The sequence below is a fragment of the Agelaius phoeniceus genome, chromosome 17, assembly GCF_051311805.1.
Source record: "Agelaius phoeniceus isolate bAgePho1 chromosome 17, bAgePho1.hap1, whole genome shotgun sequence".
Taxonomy (NCBI): domain Eukaryota; kingdom Metazoa; phylum Chordata; class Aves; order Passeriformes; family Icteridae; genus Agelaius; species Agelaius phoeniceus.
In genome coordinates, this window is record NC_135281.1 from 10,491,612 (window position 1) to 10,509,925 (window position 18,314).

Sequence of the window (18,314 nt, forward strand, 5' to 3'; positions counted from 1 at the left end):
ATGATGGAAGTGAATGCTGCATCCTTGGTTTGGGAACATTCCACAGGGGTGTAGAGTGCAGGAGGGAGATTATTCCATTATGGCAATATTTGATTTACTTCCATGCTCATAACAGAGAGGGCTGCATAAAATTCCTGTAAAACCTGAATTAAAAACAAATAATAAAAGCACCAACAAAAATATGGTGCAGCTTACACATGAATTCTTCTGAGCTTTCAGTGTTAGCAAAGGAAGAAAATGATAAGTACAACTTTTTCTTAAACTAGAAGAACACATTTCATTCAACTAAGAACCAAACCCCATGTTTCCCCCTGGGTTACAATGTTACACTCCAAGAGTATCCTAAGTTATATAATACATATAAAAATATGAATATTGCCTTATCCATATCCTTCAACTGACTTTTCATCTCACTGGTTTTATTTCTCAACCACTATGCACTTCTCAACAGATAGACAAGATCATTCTTAGCACTACCAGAGGAAAAAAAAAAAATCAGATTTTCAAAATGCGACAGAAAAAAAAAATATTCCCCCAAAGACTTAGATGTGTACATGCATGTACATGTGTGACATGCTGCCTTTGGGTCTGACAAAGGTACAGCCTAAGAGCCCCCTGTGTGTTGGGATGCTGAAGCACAGAGCTCTAACATTCTGCCCACATGCTCTCCTGGCGAGGATGATTCACAGTCACATCATTTCTATATTGAGAAGTGAACATACACAATCACATGGACTTCGGAGCAGTGCCCATCACCCAGGCACCCAAGCCTTTCCCTTCTCCTGCTGCACACATGCTCCTCTCTCCAGCCACAATGATCACTTTTTTGTCCTGTTTCTTGAAGCTCTGGTCTTTGGACAGACTTTCCAGCTCATTCAGGGAGTGCCCACAGCAGGGATTTACTGACTTGTTACCTGCTCCAAAATTACACCAAAAGCAAACAGAATTGGAACAGGCCAGCTTGGACAGGGCTTGGAGCAACCCGGTCTAGTGGGAGCTGTCCCTGCCCACAGCAGGGATTGGAACAAGATGATCTCTGAGGTGTCTTCCAACCCAAACCAAATTAGGGATAATTAGTATTTTCTAAGAAAATACTCATTACTTGCTACCCAAGTCAAACAGAGAAGCCAAAGCATGTGCAGGTGCTGAGGATTAAAGCACCACTATTTCTTCCTTATCTCTGGATGTCTGATCAGAAAAAGGACAAAAGTGGACTCTTCATTTCAGATATTTTATTAGAATGTTAAGTACAAATAGTTTTCAAACATGTGAACACAGAGAAGATTCTGGTTTTAATGGCATCTAAAGGAAAACATGATTGCGTTGAATGGTGTATTCCGCAAGGACCAGAATTTGCCACTTTTACCCCCAAAATTAAGCATGGAGATGTCACAAGACTTTGCAACCAGCACACTTAGACCTTGATCCCACTGAAATCAACATAAACTGGGCTAAGGGGCCCAAATTCCACCCAGGTTCTGCAAAAAAGAGAGAGAAGAGAGAGAAAAAAAAGAATCTGATAAAAACACACGTTGAGGGTGGCTGCTGCCAGTGGTCAGACAGGCTATGTGAGGGAAAGTGGGTCCCCCAAAGCTCTTGGGTGAACCAGAACAGACTCCCCAGGACGGTGATCATGGCACTGAGCCTGATGGAGCTCAAGGAGATTTGGACACATGGTGGGATGGCTGGGGATGTCCTGTGCCAGCACAAGAGTTGGGCTCTGATGATCCTTAACAGTCTTAAGCTGCACCTGGTGAAGTTCAGGCTGGGTATCAGGAGGAATTCCCTCACAGAAACAGTGATTAGACATTGGAATGGGTGCCCCAGGGACGCGGTGGAGTGGCCTGGCACTCAGCGCCCTGATGCAACTGAGCAGGGCTGCTGGGGATAGCTTGGACTTGATGGTCTCAAAGCTCTTTCCCAACCTAAGTCATTGGAGGATCTTTGGTCCTCCAGCTCGGGAAGCTCAGTGATTCTGTCACTGTGATCCTGAGAACATGAGGCAGTGTCCTAGTACAGACTGAGGGAGGAACAGAATCAGAGAATATTCTCAGCTGGGAGAGACCCACAAGGATCACCGGGTCCAGTGCTGGGCCTGCACAGGACACCCAAGAACCCCTCCACGTGCCGTTATCCGCACTTATCTCGAGCAATCAGGCTCAGCGCTGCGACCCCATCCCTGGGGAGCCCGTTCTAGTGCCCGACCACCCTCAGGACGAAGAACCCTTTCGTGCGGCGGAATTCGCGCACAGCGATGAGCCATGCCCTCAGCCCGCCGTTCCGCAGGCCGGGCAGCCCGAGCGCTCTGTGGCGGGCGGCGGGGCGGAGCCGTGTCCGCCATGCGCCCCCTCAGCCCCCTCAGCGCTGCCGCGCAGGCGCACGAGGCGCCGCCGCCCCGCGCGCCTTTCCCCCGCTCCCCGCCCCGTGCGCTCCCGGCGCGCCCCGCGCGCTCGCCGCTGACGTCACCGCAGCCCGGCGCCCGCCGCCATTGGAGTCGGCGGCCGCCGCTGCCCCGCTCGCTGCGGCCCCAGGCCCGGCCCGCGGGCATGTGAGAGACCGGGCCCGCACCGGCACCGCCAGCGCCACGGCCGAGTCGCGCCATCACCGCCTGCACCGCCGTCTCCTAAGGAGGCGCCCCGAGGAGGCGCCAGGCGGCCCCTTTCCCTCCCCCTCGGCCCCGGCCCCTTCCCCGCCTGGCCGCCGCCTGAGGGGAGAGGAGGCGCCGCCGCCGCCCCTCCGCCAGGCCCCGGAGCTCCGCGCCGCGCCGAGCGGCCCTGCCTCGTCCCCCGGCGCTCTCTGCTGAACCACGGGGCCCTGTGCATGAATTATGTCTGCCACAAGCGTTGACCCTCAGGTGAGTGAGTGGCGAGGCGGCCCGTGGGCGGGGGGATTCCCGGGCCTGCGGCTGCAGGCCCCGCGAGGCTTTTCTTTTCCCCGTCGGCTGCTTTCGAGCTCCATCGTTCTCCTTAACTTCCCCCGTGGGCACAGCACGTTCCCGCCTCCTCCCCGGAGCCGGGGCCATTTCTCAGGAAGGCCGGTGCTGAGTGATACGTGGAACACGCTGCTCCAACCCCGGTCCAAACAAACCTTGAGATGCTGCTGGCCATTTTTAGAAGTCTCTTTCCCGTCCTCAGAAGCTGTGGGGTTCGCAGTGCCTATGACAATATAAGCGTTTTTCTAAAATTAACTTTTTTATTTCCCTTTTCTTTTTTTTCCCGTAATCACGTGCTGTGGCTTCCCAGAGACCGAAAGGACAGGATAATAAAGGTGAGAAATCATGCTGTGATCTGGTCGCTTAAATTGTTACTGTAAGAGATCAATTACACAGGTACCTGTAGGTGAGCAGAAATGTATCGCTGTTGCTCTGCATGGAAAACATCTGGGAATGAGGGAATGTGTGCTTTGTTTCAAAAATAACATCGACTGCCATTCACCCGAGCTTGCCTGCATCCCACTTAATGCTGCTGGATTTGCAGTGGGAAGGACTCTGTGTTGCTACTAAATAATTCTCCCTGTTTAAGATGAAGCAGGTTGCTATGTAAAGTCACAAGGATATCCCTGTACAATTTATGTATTTTTGCCTACTTTTGCATGCTCTGGGAATCCAGTTGTGTTGCTGCTCTGCTGTTGGCTGAGATATTTACTTAAGCCTATAAACTTAATAATTTTGAGAACTTAAAAGATGGTTAACTTCTGATGAGATAATAGGCATTTTTATAACTCTTCTGCTCCAATTGAAATTAAACTTAGTAATAAGTCATCTAAAAAATATCTTAATTACTGTGATTGCTAACAAGTATGTAACTCTTAAGACTTAGAAAGTGATAATATCCAACTCATAAATGCTTTTTAATACATCTTAACCTGCCTTGAAAATCCAGCTCCTTCTAGTTGAAGAAACACATTTCCCTGTGTTTGTAAACACTCTTTACTTCTGCTCCCCTTGATAAACTTTGCAGAAATACTCTGCTGAATTCCCAAACTTGTTTGCTAAGCACTTTATTTGGTGTAGTATTATATTTGGTTCAGCTGTTCTATGAAATAGGTAAATACAGCAACTACCAAACCGTGTATTTGACCTTGTTTTTTCAAATTTAAAGCAAACAGAAAATTATTTGAAGGGACCTAATAGCTGTTTTGGGTTTGTATGTCATTCAGTAATGGCTTATCTGAAGTAGGACTTTATGGCAGATATCTTTTTTTTTACAGATGAGAATGTTGAAACTTAAGTTTTCCTGAAAATATCAGGATACCAAAGCTCTTAGCAGTCTTCATTTCATAATTAAATGTAACCTCACCTCATCTTATTTTAGCCAGCTTAAGCAGTGAATAGCACACGCTGGGAGAACTGTGAGTTTGTGTGTTCTAATTATGGGCCAGAACAATAGATGTTGTTTCCCAATCTTTTTTCACAAAATTGTTCTCAATAATGATTTTCTGTTGGGAGTTAATTCACATGAGTTGTTTACTCACCCTCAGCTGTAGAATTTTTAATTACTAATTTTTTTAATTTACTCAAACTTTGTTTTATAAGCAGTAATATAAAGAGAAACTATCTGGGGGGGGGGGGAAATGTCATCCCTTGGTCTTTTTATGAGTCTTTCCGGTTTGCAGAAGAAATATGGCTGTTCCTAAAGTAGCATAGGGTGGAACATCACTGCTGCAATGCTGCTGCTGCTGTTATAATGTGCTGTAACCCTTTTTTTGTAGTACAAAATGGTTCCTTACATCAGAAAGACACAGTTCATGACAACGATTTTGAACCTTACCTTTCCGGGCAGTCAAATCAGGTTAGTGTATTTTTAACTTCATTTTTTTTTTTCCTTAGGCATGCTGTTGGCACTCCATTCATAGGATTGTGTGGAGGGAGCAAATGCCTTAAATAGAAATGGAAAAAGAAATGACAGCATATTGTGTTACTTGGTGATACAACCAGCATTTGTGTTCCCAAAGCTAATATTACTCTGCATCTCCAGATGGCCACAAGTGAAAATGAAGTTGATGCTCCAAGGAACTGGAGCTGATTCCTCCTCCCCTTGCAGGTTGTTGGTGTGGCTGGACTGGGACAGCCTCATCTTACAGTTCTTTGATAGGCCAGTTGCTTGTAGGAGTCTAAAAATTCTGCTTTTGGGCTCTCCTGATCTCTATTATTTATATAATCACAGAAATTAATGTAGTTGAGATTTGGGTTGGATGCTCTCTAGGTACTTTGTAGAGTTGGCCCATTTTTTACACTTCAGAAATGTTGTTCTTTCATGTTCTCTGATACATTTTAAGAATTAAAGATGTGTTGCTTAAGAGTAAGGAACTGTAATGTAAACTGTCATAATAATGTACATTAAATCAACATCCATGACTAAAATGCCATTTTAATTGAAAGTATTCTCTGAAGTAATTTTTGACTTCACATTCAGATCTTTAAAGGGAACAAAAGGTATAAAAACTGGAGAAGCAAAAAGTTTTCCTTCACAAGTGTGAAACACCATTTCAGAGAGAAACATTTACCAGAGGTACATGATGGGATGGCAAAGTGTTACATTTTAAAAAGGAAATTTATCATTCAGTCTGAAGCTGTCAGATGCCAGTGTTAATATTGATGACATCACTGAGCTTGCTTGCAGCATAGACATGTTCTCCAGACTTCATTTAATGGGAGGCATTCCTTCTTTTGGAGTTCATGTGCTGTGGAAGGTAGAAAAACCTTTATGGGGAAAAAGGGAAGCAAAATCTTAATTTTTAATGCAGAACTAATTATAAAAGAAATTGAGGGTTTCACTTCCCTCTGATTTTTTAAAATTGTGCTCCATCAGATTTGTATGTGATTTTTATTTACTTTAAACTTGAAATATACTGAATGTTCACATAGAAAAAATATACCCATCTATTATAGTTTTATTCTGGGAAGTTTGTCTTTGTTGTGAACAAGCCAAATTATTAGGATTAAATAGAAAAATTTCTATGGTTGTTAGAAGTTCCATAATTATAAAAAAGTTTTCTTTATGAAAGTGTAGCTCCATTGACCAATTTATTTATGCTGCAGTGAAAAATTGGCATGGCACAAGAAACAATTGTGTAGGTCCTCTTACAATTTTAAGTGGAAAGTGACAGTAGCATTAATTAGGACTGTGAGATTTTGTACTGAAGGCAACCATGTTGCTGAACAAAGACTTATTATCCAGTTATCCAGTCAGATTTATTCAGCCCTTGAAAATTACTGTAAAGTACAGATAACTTTAAAAAAAAGATTTGAAGCCAACTGGATATTTAAAATAAACTTAAGAAATTAAAGCTCCAGCTGACAGAATAATATATTTAACATTGAAAGTCAAATGTAGGTGAGTAATACTGTGTTAAAAGTACTTTTAAGGGCAGAGAGAACTGAGTCAAGTGGACTCTTCATGTACAGATTTACACTCAGCAAGAAAAGCATCCTCCTGTAAAGTCAGTGATTATTTCTGTGAAACAGGGAATCACCAGCAAGGAGCATATTTTGGGGGATAGGAGATCCTTTCCTAATTACCAGAATGGTAATTGGTTTACCAGAATGGTTGAATTGGTTTTGTTTGGAAATTTTTAATAAAATTAAGATGCAGAAGGGCATAGAAAGGTCAAGGATAAGTTTATTGAAATAAATGTTCTGCTGTTGAAGGGAAGAACTTGTGTCAGGGTTTCTTTTACACACTGGAATAAAGCCAGTCAAAATAGATTGAATGTCTGGTAAGGATGGCTGCTGAAACTTCCCTTGAATCTTGTTAGAATCCTTGTGGAGACTGTACAGGCTGTGTGAAGAGATGACAGCTGCAGGAATTGTCTAAAATCCTTTAGCCTAAATATTTCTGAGACAAAACACTTGCTTTTCTACTAGGCTTACTCTTTTTGGTCTTAAAGTCTAAACTTACAGAATTTATGAGCATAAGTATCTCAGAGAACTACTTATATCTCCTCCCTTTCATCTGTATTTGTTTTTAATTTTTTTCTTAAATTAACACTTTAAAATCAAACACTCAGCAGTGTCAAAGTCTTTCAGAAAAATGGGTTTTTATGCTAAATATTGATTACTTTAGCTTGGGAGGCTCAGAAAACTCAGTGTATTTTAGAGGATCATCTCATAGGAAGGTGATTTCTGTACCTCTTGTTAGTGATAGAATTTGTGTGTAAATAAAGGCAGCTTGAAAAGTGGCAGAGATCATTTCTTTTGAATCAATAACATTTGATTTAGGCTGTTTCAGTCTCTGAAGTGTTTGCAGTACTGTATGGAAGTCCTGGAGGCATATTGTGGTATCATTCTGTGTATGAAACACAAGGCTATTGAATTACTCTGGCTTTGAGGTGTCATGGAAAAGAGGTCATTGAAAAATGAGCAGTAAAAATGATTCTGTATCAATTGAATATTAGGCTTATCTTCAGCAAGAAGGGGATTTTACTTTTTTTTTTTTTTAAGAAAGCTGAGAAATAATCAGATTTTTGGAAAAATAGCTGAAGTTCTGCTACAATTTTCCTGATTTTGCAGATAGATTTCTCTTTCCAAGTTTGAAATCTAGCAGTTTGAAAGAAGAGTTCCTCTTCTTAAAATAGTCTTTCTGAGTAAGGAAAGGAGAGCTACTGTTTGACTCATTAGCAGGAGATGTTGACCTTCCCACCCCCTCTCTGGTAATTATGGTTGGAGTGTCACTTTGGAAGGTCTCCAGTATAAGTGCTTCAAGTTGATTTGAAGAGGAATAAAAGCTACTTTAGAACATCCTGGCTTTGTTCTTTTGCATTGCTGAATGTAAGAATCATATGGAATGCTTCAAGATCAGGTGCCAGCCAAGTGTTAGTGAGAGGAAAAGCTTCTCAGCTTGATCTAATACTTAACGGTTGTAGGGGAGGAAATTTCAGAGGGGGCCTGTTGGTTTATGAATGTTTGGTCTCTTATTTCATGAGTGGGAGAGATGTCCTGTTTGAAAGGACAGTCAGGAACACTCCTGCACAGTTGTAACTTTACTACTGAGGGAGGAAAAGATTTATTCAACAGGCTGGAAAGGGTCTTTCTCCAAGATTGGGGATGGCCTGTGTCATGTGCCATCTGGGCATGGATTTGTCTCTGGTGCACCAGCCCCTTTCATGTCAGCTTGTCTCTCTTATCTGTGGCAAACTTGGCATGTGTGTCAGAAGTAGCCTGTGTATGTTCTACTGCTTGAGGTGTGGGTTTTTTGTTGGAGACTGTTGGCCCCTCAAAACAATGATGTTATATGTATGTTACATGTATTGTCATATTAAGGTGATTAGTCTAAAGCTTCTTCCATGTAGCAGTCTAGAAATGCGAAATATTCTTAGTTCTGTGAGCTACAAAATATAGTTAGATATGTTCCTTGCAATAATTTGGGCTGTTGGCTACTAAATAACCTTAGTAGTGTGAGATTACATGGTTTCAACATCTCAAGTACTAACCTCAATGTGAGCCCCTAGTCCTGGGGTACTATGAATGCCCAGATACTTCATTTTAGTCCTGAATCCTTCTTGGAATGAGTTTCTAATGTCATTAGAAATTACATAACTTTGTCTCTAGTGTTCTTTTCTGTTTGGTGTTGTGGCTATTTATAAATGAAGGGTTTATTTATCTGGTGACTGTTTTTTCTCTTTAACAGAACAGTAGCTATCCATCAATGACTGATCCTTATCTGTCCAGTTATTATCCACCATCTATTGGGTTCCCCTATTCTCTCAGTGAAGCACCATGGTCTACAGGAGGAGATCCTCCTATCCCTTATCTCACCACCTATGGACAGCTCAGTAATGGGGATCATCATTTTATGCACGATGCCGTTTTTGGACAGCCTGGGGGTCTGGGAAATAATATCTATCAACACCGCTTTAACTTTTTCCCTGAAAATCCTGCCTTCTCAGCTTGGGGAACAAGCGGATCCCAAGGACAGCAGACACAAAGCTCAGCATATGGGAGCAGTTACAGCTACCCACCCAGTTCTCTGGGGGGTACCATTGTGGATGGACAAACAGGATTTCATAATGATACGTTAAATAAAGCTCCTGGAATGAACAGTATTGAACAGGGAATGGTTGGACTTAAGATTGGTGGAGATGTTACGACTTCTGCAGTGAAAACAGTAGGTTCTGTTGTTAACAGTGCCGGGATGACAGGCGCCCTCTCTGGGAATGGTGGATCTAATGTAAACTTGCCAGTATCTAAACCAACCTCTTGGGCTGCTATTGCCAGCAAGCCTGCAAAACCACAGCCTAAAATGAAAACAAAATCTGGACCTGTAATCGGAGGAGCGTTGCCTCCTCCCCCTATAAAGCATAATATGGACATAGGTACTTGGGACAATAAGGGTCCTGTGGCAAAAGTTCCTGCCCCCCAACAGATACCTTCTCCTCAGTCTGTTCCACAGCCACAGCAACCAATTGTTCAGCCTGTTCCAGCTCAGCCTCCTCCATTGACTCAGCCACAGTATCAGACCCCTCAGCAGCCACCCCAAAACCGCTGGGTAGCTCCTCGCAACAGAAACGCAGCTTTTGGCCAAAGTGGAGGAAGTGGGAATGACACCAACTCAGCTGGCAGCACCCAGCCCAACCCCGTTCCGAGCGGTGAGTCCCATCCTGTCCTTGAAAAACTGAAAGCTGCTCACAGCTATAACCCTAAAGATTTCGAATGGAACCTTAAAAATGGACGTGTGTTCATAATAAAGAGCTATTCCGAGGATGATATTCATCGTTCCATTAAATATTCTATTTGGTGTAGTACGGAACACGGCAACAAACGCCTGGACAGCGCTTTTCGCTCCATGAACAGCAAGGGCCCCGTGTACTTGCTGTTCAGTGTCAATGGCAGTGGACACTTCTGTGGAGTAGCGGAGATGAAATCACCTGTGGACTATGGCACCAGTGCGGGTGTCTGGTCTCAGGACAAGTGGAAGGGGAAATTTGATGTCAAGTGGATCTTTGTGAAGGATGTGCCCAACAACCAACTGAGACACATCAGGCTGGAGAACAATGACAACAAACCCGTTACAAACTCCCGTGATACACAGGAGGTGCCCTTAGAAAAAGCAAAACAAGTGCTTAAAATTATTGCTACTTACAAGCACACGACCTCCATCTTTGATGACTTTTCTCATTATGAAAAGCGCCAGGAAGAGGAGGAGGTGGTGCGGAAGGTAAACTTATTAAAAAATTTATTTTATACACAGATATGGGGAAAATGAAATGTGAAGGCTGCTATGGTGGAAAAATGTAAGTAGGAATTCAAAATGTTTTTAATACAATCTCAACTTGATGGTTTCTTGTGTGTTTAGCAACACAAATCTGATGCATATTTCTTTGTGAGAGTTTCACAAGTCAATGAGTTTCAAAGCAGAAAGCTAAGCAGTAATGCGGGTAAAGGACTTTATGTCCAGTTTATTGGAGTTTGATTTATTTTTTTATCTTAAAATGGTTAATAGAAAATAGTTTGTTTCAGAATTGGGTTCTGCCAGTGATTGTCACTTAAGTTTTTTTGCCTTAAATACGAGGTGTTTAAACACTGTTTGACTGGAACTGGGCTATCAAAATCGATACCTGTACTGGTATTTGAAATTTGTACATCACCTTTAAGAATAAGAAACCTGATTTTGTTTATTCAGTTTATCTCTCTGGAAAAGAAAGAGTTGCATAATATTGCTGGAATAGTGCTAGAAAGAGTGCATTTATGCTGCTGAAGTCACGTGTATTATTTGGATTAATAAAGGTTTTCAGTTCCCAGGTTTAATCTGTCTACTAATTCTTGAAGTTTTGAGTGAAGATGTAGTGAGAGAAGTCTGGGCAGTAACTGGGAGAGTGTAGTAAAACTTTCCATACACTTTCATGGCTCTAAGTCTGCCACAAGGGATCTCTGTCCCTCTCCATCCCACTAACTCAGTTTCAAGAATGCCTTTCTCTAATTAGGCAGTCTAGAAGTAATGACCTGACAAAATAATAGGTGTCAGGATGTGTAGTTGCTACTGAAGTAATACTTAAATTTGCTTGGTGTTGATAGTGTTTCCTAGACCTTTTTTGTATAGCATTGCAAATACAGCATTTGTTTGACAAGCTGGTTTAGTTTAGGGTAGCTCATATTTTTGTTAAGATGTTTTTAAAGTAAAGACTTAATGCATGTTCCTGCAGCTTAAATTCTAAAATTGCCATTTTAAAGTTTTTATTGCCATGTTAAAGTGTAGATAAAATTACTTTAAACTGTCTTCATAGATTGGACCTTTAAATTATATGAGAAAAGGAGTTCAGTGTCTTTAAAACTTTGTTGCTGAACTTTTCCTGGCCATGATAGATGTGCATAGCTGACCTCAGCACAGCAGGGAAGGACAGCTTAAAATTGCAAGTTTTTCTTGTATACTCCCTGTGGGATTCCACAAAGTAAAACCTAAAGGGCTTTACTTGAATACTTTGTTCCTTCAGTAGATAATTAGCAATTCAGCATTTAATGTGGCCTGTATCTTGGAGAGGTGTTCCCCTATGCAGGAGAGAGTCCTGACAAAGTGAGGCAGCCTGGCTTCCTCTGCCCAGTGTTTGTGGTGTAGTGGGGTGTGATTGGTTTGGGTTTTTAATTCTGCCTCCCTGTGCTCTGCTGCCAAGGCTGGAGGGGAGAACTGTGGGTGTTCAAGGAGTGAGAGCACAGGGAAAGTGATAACAGATCTACTCCTGCCCAGATAAATCCCTGGCCTCAGCAGGATCCCAATGGTGGCACAAAGAGCAGAATTTCTGTGCTTTGTGGGATCTCAGAGGGTTGGTGTTTGACTGTTGAGCTGATCTCATTTTTGGGTTGATTTAACAAACAACTAATTCCCACTTCCTGCACAAAAATATTCTTACCTAGGTCACTGCTTTATTTGTAACAGGATCAGTTTTTGAAAATAATGCATTTTCCTTCCTCATTTAAAACAGAGGCTATGGCTTGTATTACACATTCACAAAATAAACTATGAAGTCTAATTTATATTTCTTAGATTTCTCTGAATAGCTTAGAAAATGGGACACCAAAGTACACCAGGGAAGGTAATAGTGCTAGAGAGCTAAAGCAGAGCAGCAATGAAGGAATGAAAACTAAGATGCTGCTTGTCAGGTTGCACTCTATAAAACTTGATTGGAAAGTCACTACTTTTTCTCCTTCATTGATAAAATGAATTTTAGAAGTCCAGCTGATTACTAGAAGAGTTTGGTTTTTTTACAGGGTATGCACACACCTAAAGTTCTTACTGTTAAGAAGTTTGTGCTGTTGAAGTTCAAACCTTCCTGTTAACAAAGTTAGTCTTCCTATGACAATAATTTTTGAAGAATCTTATTGCCAACAACCTTATCTTACAACCTAATTGACATTTTCAGATGTCAGTTGTTGGTATATGTGCCATCTTCATTGGTTTTCAGATTGCTGGGTTTAACTCATTATACTCTTCTTTAGCTGTAAAATCACTGAAATTTTGTGCTTCCATTTCATTGCTGTTGTGATTACAAAGGGGCACAATTCTTAAAAAGCTGTACATGGAGAGCTTAAATGATACAATTTCATTTATACAGAAATATTTAGTAGAGAAGAATAATGTAATCTGTGCAGGGCAAGCCACTGGCATTTCAGCTCTTCAGATGGTTCCAGTTTGTTGCTAACCAGCATTTCCATGGCTGCTGTGTGCAGAGCCAGCTCCAGCTTGTGCTGCTGAGTTTAAATGATGTAGGAGCCTCAGTGTCAGTGCCAAATCATCCAGTGAGACTTTGGCAGGTACAATGCTGCATGAAATTCTTCCAAGTGCCTAAGATTGATCACTTTGCAGCATTGCTGAAAGAAGGTATCCCTCCAGAATTGAGAGAGGATTTGGTCATGCTGGGATTTAAGTCCAGCTTTTGATTTGCCCCACTGAAATACTTAACCAAAAACTGGGAGGGGATTGGGGTCTGGATGAAATAGCAAAAGTGTGTGGCACGAATTCTCACATGACCCTCACAGCCTCTTTCAGTCAGTTCCAGAGCTACTTCTGTCATCAAAGCCCATGCTCTGAAAACTGAAAAAGTTGTGATATGTGAGAGAGCTTCTTAAAAAAAAAATAAAAATAGTATAATGTGGCATTAGTTATTATTCCCTAAAAGCATTCTATCAGTGCCTTAACAAAGTTGTCTTCCAAAGTTTAACAGCTTGTGAAGACAAACTTGTTGCAGATCTTGGTACTTTCCAGGTGACAGATGAGCTGTCAGCAGCTCAGGCTCCCAGATCTGCACCACAGCAGATGGTCCCAGGTGCTGTACTGGGCTGCTGTGCTGTCACCTCTGATTCAGGCAAGGCACTCAGCTCTGCACCTTGGTGTTGTGTTGGCAGAGCTGCACAGTCTCAGAAAGCTCCTGAATCACCAAGATTACCAGTTCTGCTTTAGGTGATTAAATACTGCAAAGTGTTGGCTGGTGTGTGTGGTACTTGGAAATACTCATTTTCTCCTAGCACTGGGTGATTCCTTTCAGTGATGAGCTTTCTGTGAACACAGGCACTGAACTTAAAAGGATGGAATATTGTCCTTCCTCCAAAGCACTAGTTAAAAAACATATTTTAAGATTAATACCGTGTTCCTGAGATAAAGAAAACATTTCTATTTTTGTGTCTGAAGATGAATGCTTTGATCCCACTGACTTTAACCAAGTTTAGTAGGAAAGTTGAAGCTACTTTAGCCTGAGGTGAAGAGAACAGAAGTTTGACAGGGATGAGTGTCTCCAAGGTGGAAATCACTGCAAGTTTTGTGGAAACCTATTTTCCCTGTGTCTGAAGACCACACAGATTAGTGTCCTGAAGGAGAAGTGTGCAGCTGGAGCTCTCCTGTGAGATATCAAGAGTAATCCACTGGAGAAGAGAAGCTGAAGGCTCCGGATCTTCAGAACCAAAATGAGCACAGCTTTGTTAGCTGCTTACAAAACTGTTCTTGCTTGCAGTAGTGCTAAATAGCAGTAAGGAAGAGAATTTGAGAGTTAGAGCTTCTCAAAAGCAGCCATGCTCGAGAGCACGAAGAATTGTTGCATCAGTTTATGTGGTTTCAGACATTTGTAAAGAGGAAGACTCAGATTAGCCCCCAAGAGAGAAAGCAGAAAGCAAGGTAGGAGGAACTGCTTGGGAACTTGCTCAGTAAAGAGCACTTTTTACTGAATTAGAGTCTGAGCTGAGTTTCTGAATGCCATGAGCACTTCAGGTGGAGGTCTCAGGTGCTAGCCTGCCTCTTTTATGTGGGGCTAGTCCTTGAGAATGGAAAGCTTCCATTTCTAAAGGAAGTGGAATTAGAGAGGTCAGTGGGTGACTACACAGAAAAATAAAAATAAGTTCAATAAGTTACATGAGGTGGCAGTGGGAAAGAGTGGGCTCATGAGCATGGTAGGACTCTAAAGGGGATGTGCCACCTTGGAAATGGAAGTTGGAAATAGGATGAAACAATTCCTCTTTTTGGAAGCCTGAAAATGGAGTTGATATGATTCAGTTCTAGATACTTTGTACCCACCTTTTGTTTGAAATGTCAGGCAGACATAAGCTCTTTTTATTAAGAATAACATGTAATGTTCTGATACTCTGCCATTAGGAAATGGCTTTTGCTGATAATTCATCATAGTTGAGAGTTAAAAGACAGGAGGAATAGATTTTTATAATAAATTCTACCACTTTACACAGCTTGTTTTGTTGATTTGGTAAAACAACTTTGCTATCTCTTACTTCTGTCTTAAATTATATATTTATAATTCATTCTGGACTTTGTTGACTTAATTTTATTATGAAAATTAAAATATTAACATTCTGCCTGGAGGCAGAAATCAATATATTCTGTTTTTAAAAATCTCTTCTGATTTTTATGCTGTGACCAGCTGAAACAGCAAATGCAGTCTGTTACATTTACAATGGTTGGTATATTAGCAAGTAAGCTTTACATCACAACAGAAACAATTCTGAGATGAACTTTATACAGAATGAGTCCACAAAACAAAATATGAAGGTGTTAGTTCAGGAGCTGGCTGGTGGTGCTGCTTAGGCTAGTTCACAATTTCCTTTGGTACAGGATTTGGTGCCATGTGATGTGTTTAAGTACAGAATTGAGTCTTTCCATGCCAGTTCTGCCCTGTAAGCAGCAAAAATGGGAAGGCTGAGCCCTTTCTGTTCAGTGTGCAGTGCTGCCCTGGCTGGAGGATGCACAGGACTGAGGCACAGCAGCCTGGTTCTGTCCTGCTGCCCTTGCACGTTCTGCACTTGTGGGGCTCCTGGAACCCTGGGTGTTCTGCTGGCACTGCTCAGGTGTCCCTGGGGCCCTGTGCTGCTGGGAGGGCACAGGGTCACTGATGTGGAGCTCACTGCAGGCAGCCCCCAGCTCTATCCTTAGGGGACCTTTACTGGCTTCAATATTTGTGAGTAGCAGAAACCTGGGGAAAAGGCTCAAAGACCCTCCCAGCAGCACTTTGGGACACCCTTGGTTGGTCAGTCCAGCTGTGCTGGGTTTTATCAGACTATGTAGGAGCACAAAACTTTCCTTCTACCTGATATTGTTTCTATCTCTTCCCCCCAGGTATTTCCCAGTGCTTCCCAGAATAGTTGAACCTGTAGGAAGATTTAGGGACAGAATTTCTCGACAGCTCAAATCCCTGCTTTTACTGAATGTGACTAAACTCCAAAGTCATTTGAGTGCTTCAAAATTAGACCAGTTCTGTGGAGTTCACTAATCTGCCATCTGCTTTCTGCTCATGTATTGGTTGTGCTACTACTGCAGTAGCTAAAATAATCCAGAAAGCAGAATATTGCAGATCCTGGTTCTCCTTAGGAGTGTTGATATTTCATACCTTTCTCTCTCTGTGACCTTAGTTTGAAGTGACTGCAGGTATTCATCCAGATGTTCCACCTGAGACTGCACTTAAAAACATTAAATTATCAAGGCCTTGGGTTTGTTGGGTATGAACAGTGTATTTATAAAATGTAGCAGCATTGTTTTAAGTGTGTAATTATCTGGGATCACATTAGTTCTGTTAAACTACTAAAAACTCTGCTTGTTCCTTTGACTAAAATCTTAACTTTTTTCTCTTTGCAGGAACGTCAGAATCGAAACAAACAATAAGAATAAACATAAACAGTTTGATATATATACTAGAACTGATATTAGATTCGACTATGAGAAACAAAATTAAGTATAACTGGTGCTGTATCCTGGCATCAGGACAAACTAAAGCTTTCAGTTCCAATATATCTTCTCGTGCAGGGGAAATTAAGTTGTTGCATCTTTAAGTACATTGTAGTTTATTTTTGCCCAAGTGGATCTGCATTAATTTGTATCTTTTTTCTATGTAAAATTCTGTAGAAATCATTAATAAAGGTGTGTCTGTTTTTATTTTTTTAAGTTGGTAAACAGTTATATTAACCTAATGTGGACCTATACATGAGCATACTAAAGTGTCAGTGCTTCCCAAAGACTTTATTTTGGCACGAATTATGTTCCTAGCCAGATATAGAGATTATGGAGAATACACGACAAATCTTCCTTTATCCTCCTCCCAATCCCTTTTTCTTCATGGCAGAAGTATGAAACCATACATTGATTTTTTATTTTATTTTTTGGTCATTAAAAAAAAAACAACTCGTAAGATACTGCACTTCAGAATTTTAAAATGAAAAAACCCCTAAATTTCTGATCACTTTGTGCAGCTGCTCTGCCTCTTGATTTATCTGTACAATTACTCTTTTAAAAAACTGCTGATGCGCCATGTTGGTTTTTTCTGTCTAGTAGAAAATCAAATTGTCAGTGGAATTGTTTCTCTGGAAAATATTTCCCTTTCACATTCTGTTAAGCAGTGCTTCAGTGTGCATCTGTTATTCCATATCCTGCTGAGGGTGAGCAAGACGCTTTCTCTCTGCCATAATTCTGCTTTACGGTTTTTGTAGCTTAATTAAATAATAATGTGATGCTATCGACATTGCAGGGGTTTTAAACAATGTGTTTAAACCTGTTTCAGCTTTCAGGTGTTATTAGTTAATTGCAGATCATTTTTAATCCTTCCCTTCATTACTCTCTCCCAACCCCCCCAAATCCTAATGCCATTTAAAGTTTTTATACCAATAATGCTGAGCTTTAACGTAGGAACTAATAGTACGGATAATATGATGGATTATGCCTCAGATATTTGAAATTGACAGTGTGTTTGTCTAATTTTTTTTTTCTGTTGGATGAGTAAAAAAACCTGTTTTAAGAAATTGAATTTGCTGTCATGTTTTTGTGGAGTGAGGGGACCTTCGGAGAACCTGTCACCAACTGGAGTTCCAGTTAAGCATGGAAATGGTGCTCATGTCCGCTGCTCTAGCACACTGAATCTGCACGTGTTTATTGTAGAGGATCTTTTACTATATTAGAAAGCAAGTATCTTCTGAATACTATTTACTCCAAAAGGACCTCCAATTTAAATAAAGTTTAATCTGTATCATTTAGACTTGTATTTAGAACGTATAACTCTGTCTCTGGACTGTTACTGCCTGTAAGGAGTAATGGACAGCATCAGATTAACTTTTTCCTCTAGGAGAATACAAGCCTTAATAAACAATACATATTTAGCAAGCCTGATGTCATTTTCATTTTTTTCATTTTCATTTTTCTTTCTCTGTTCCAATCACACTTTATGCTGATTCCTCAATTAAATCCAACTTGAGAAGTGGTTTGATGAGTAACTCAGTTGTTTGCTCTCAGCACCCCTGAACTGTTTCACAGGACTCTGCAGAGCACGTGGAAGCAGCTTTGACTGTTCCCATTCCTCAGAGGACCTGCATCCATGTGCAGTGGCTGTCACTCGTGCTTCCCTTTCCCCTGGTACGGTGGAGAAGCTGAGGAGAGGACTGGAAGTTGTGCTGTATCCTTGAGGAGGCAGCAGCACAGCCTGAGATCACCAGGGTGAGAAAAGAGCTTCCCAAATCCACTGATGCTCTGACCAGTTTTGTTCCCAGCACTTGGCTGTGTTTCCCAGCTCTTACCTGCAGTAATTTGCTTTGATATCTTTCTTTAACTGACTTATTGAAGCAACTGTGCATTTTATGAAGGTGTTTCCATCCAATAAAAGCACCTGCTGTTACTTTCAGTTTCTACATCAGAACACTTCCACTGGTGATTCTAGAGCCAGAAAGAACTGCTGCATCTGGACCCTCAAGAGAAAAGTTAGTTACACAACTTCAGTAATTTTTTTTTTCCAGATCTAAACACTCCTTGCTGTGATACACCAATAGACTTCAGGTAAATGTTTTCTAAAAACAAAATAATTTGGAGCCTTCAGCTGAAACTGGTTTGACAGTATTGAAGTGGTGATGT

At 41.4% G+C, this 18,314-nt stretch overlaps 1 protein-coding gene across 2 annotated transcripts; it reads left to right on the forward strand.

Moving 5' to 3' along the window:
- The first annotated feature begins 2,445 nt into the window (after window positions 1-2,445).
- On the forward strand, window positions 2,446-17,573 carry YTHDF1 (YTH N6-methyladenosine RNA binding protein F1). Of its 2 annotated transcripts, none has more exons than XM_054644464.2 (5): window positions 2,446-2,854; window positions 3,243-3,267; window positions 4,711-4,790; window positions 8,628-10,230; window positions 16,059-17,573. In XM_054644464.2, exons 1-4 carry the CDS (start codon window positions 2,828-2,830, stop codon window positions 10,200-10,202), a joined length of 1,707 nt encoding a protein of 568 aa, XP_054500439.1. In that variant the 5' UTR covers window positions 2,446-2,827; the 3' UTR covers window positions 10,203-10,230; window positions 16,059-17,573. The 2 variants fall into 2 exon arrangements, with proteins under 2 accessions (XP_054500439.1, XP_054500440.1); XM_054644465.2 differs by having other exon boundaries at window positions 8,628-10,154.
- Window positions 17,574-18,314: the final 741 nt, after the last annotated feature.

What these genes read in the sequence shown, in the direction of transcription:
- YTHDF1 (XM_054644464.2), top strand. Translation starts at nt 2,828, where the DNA reads ATGTCTGCCACAAGCGTTGACCCTCAG. An exon ending in CCACAAGCGTTGACCCTCAG is followed by an intron (nt 2,855 to 3,242) that starts GTGAGTGAGTGG and finishes GTGGCTTCCCAG; the next exon opens with AGACCGAAAGGACAGGATAA. An exon ending in TTTCCGGGCAGTCAAATCAG is followed by an intron (nt 4,791 to 8,627) that starts GTTAGTGTATTT and finishes TCTCTTTAACAG; the next exon opens with AACAGTAGCTATCCATCAAT.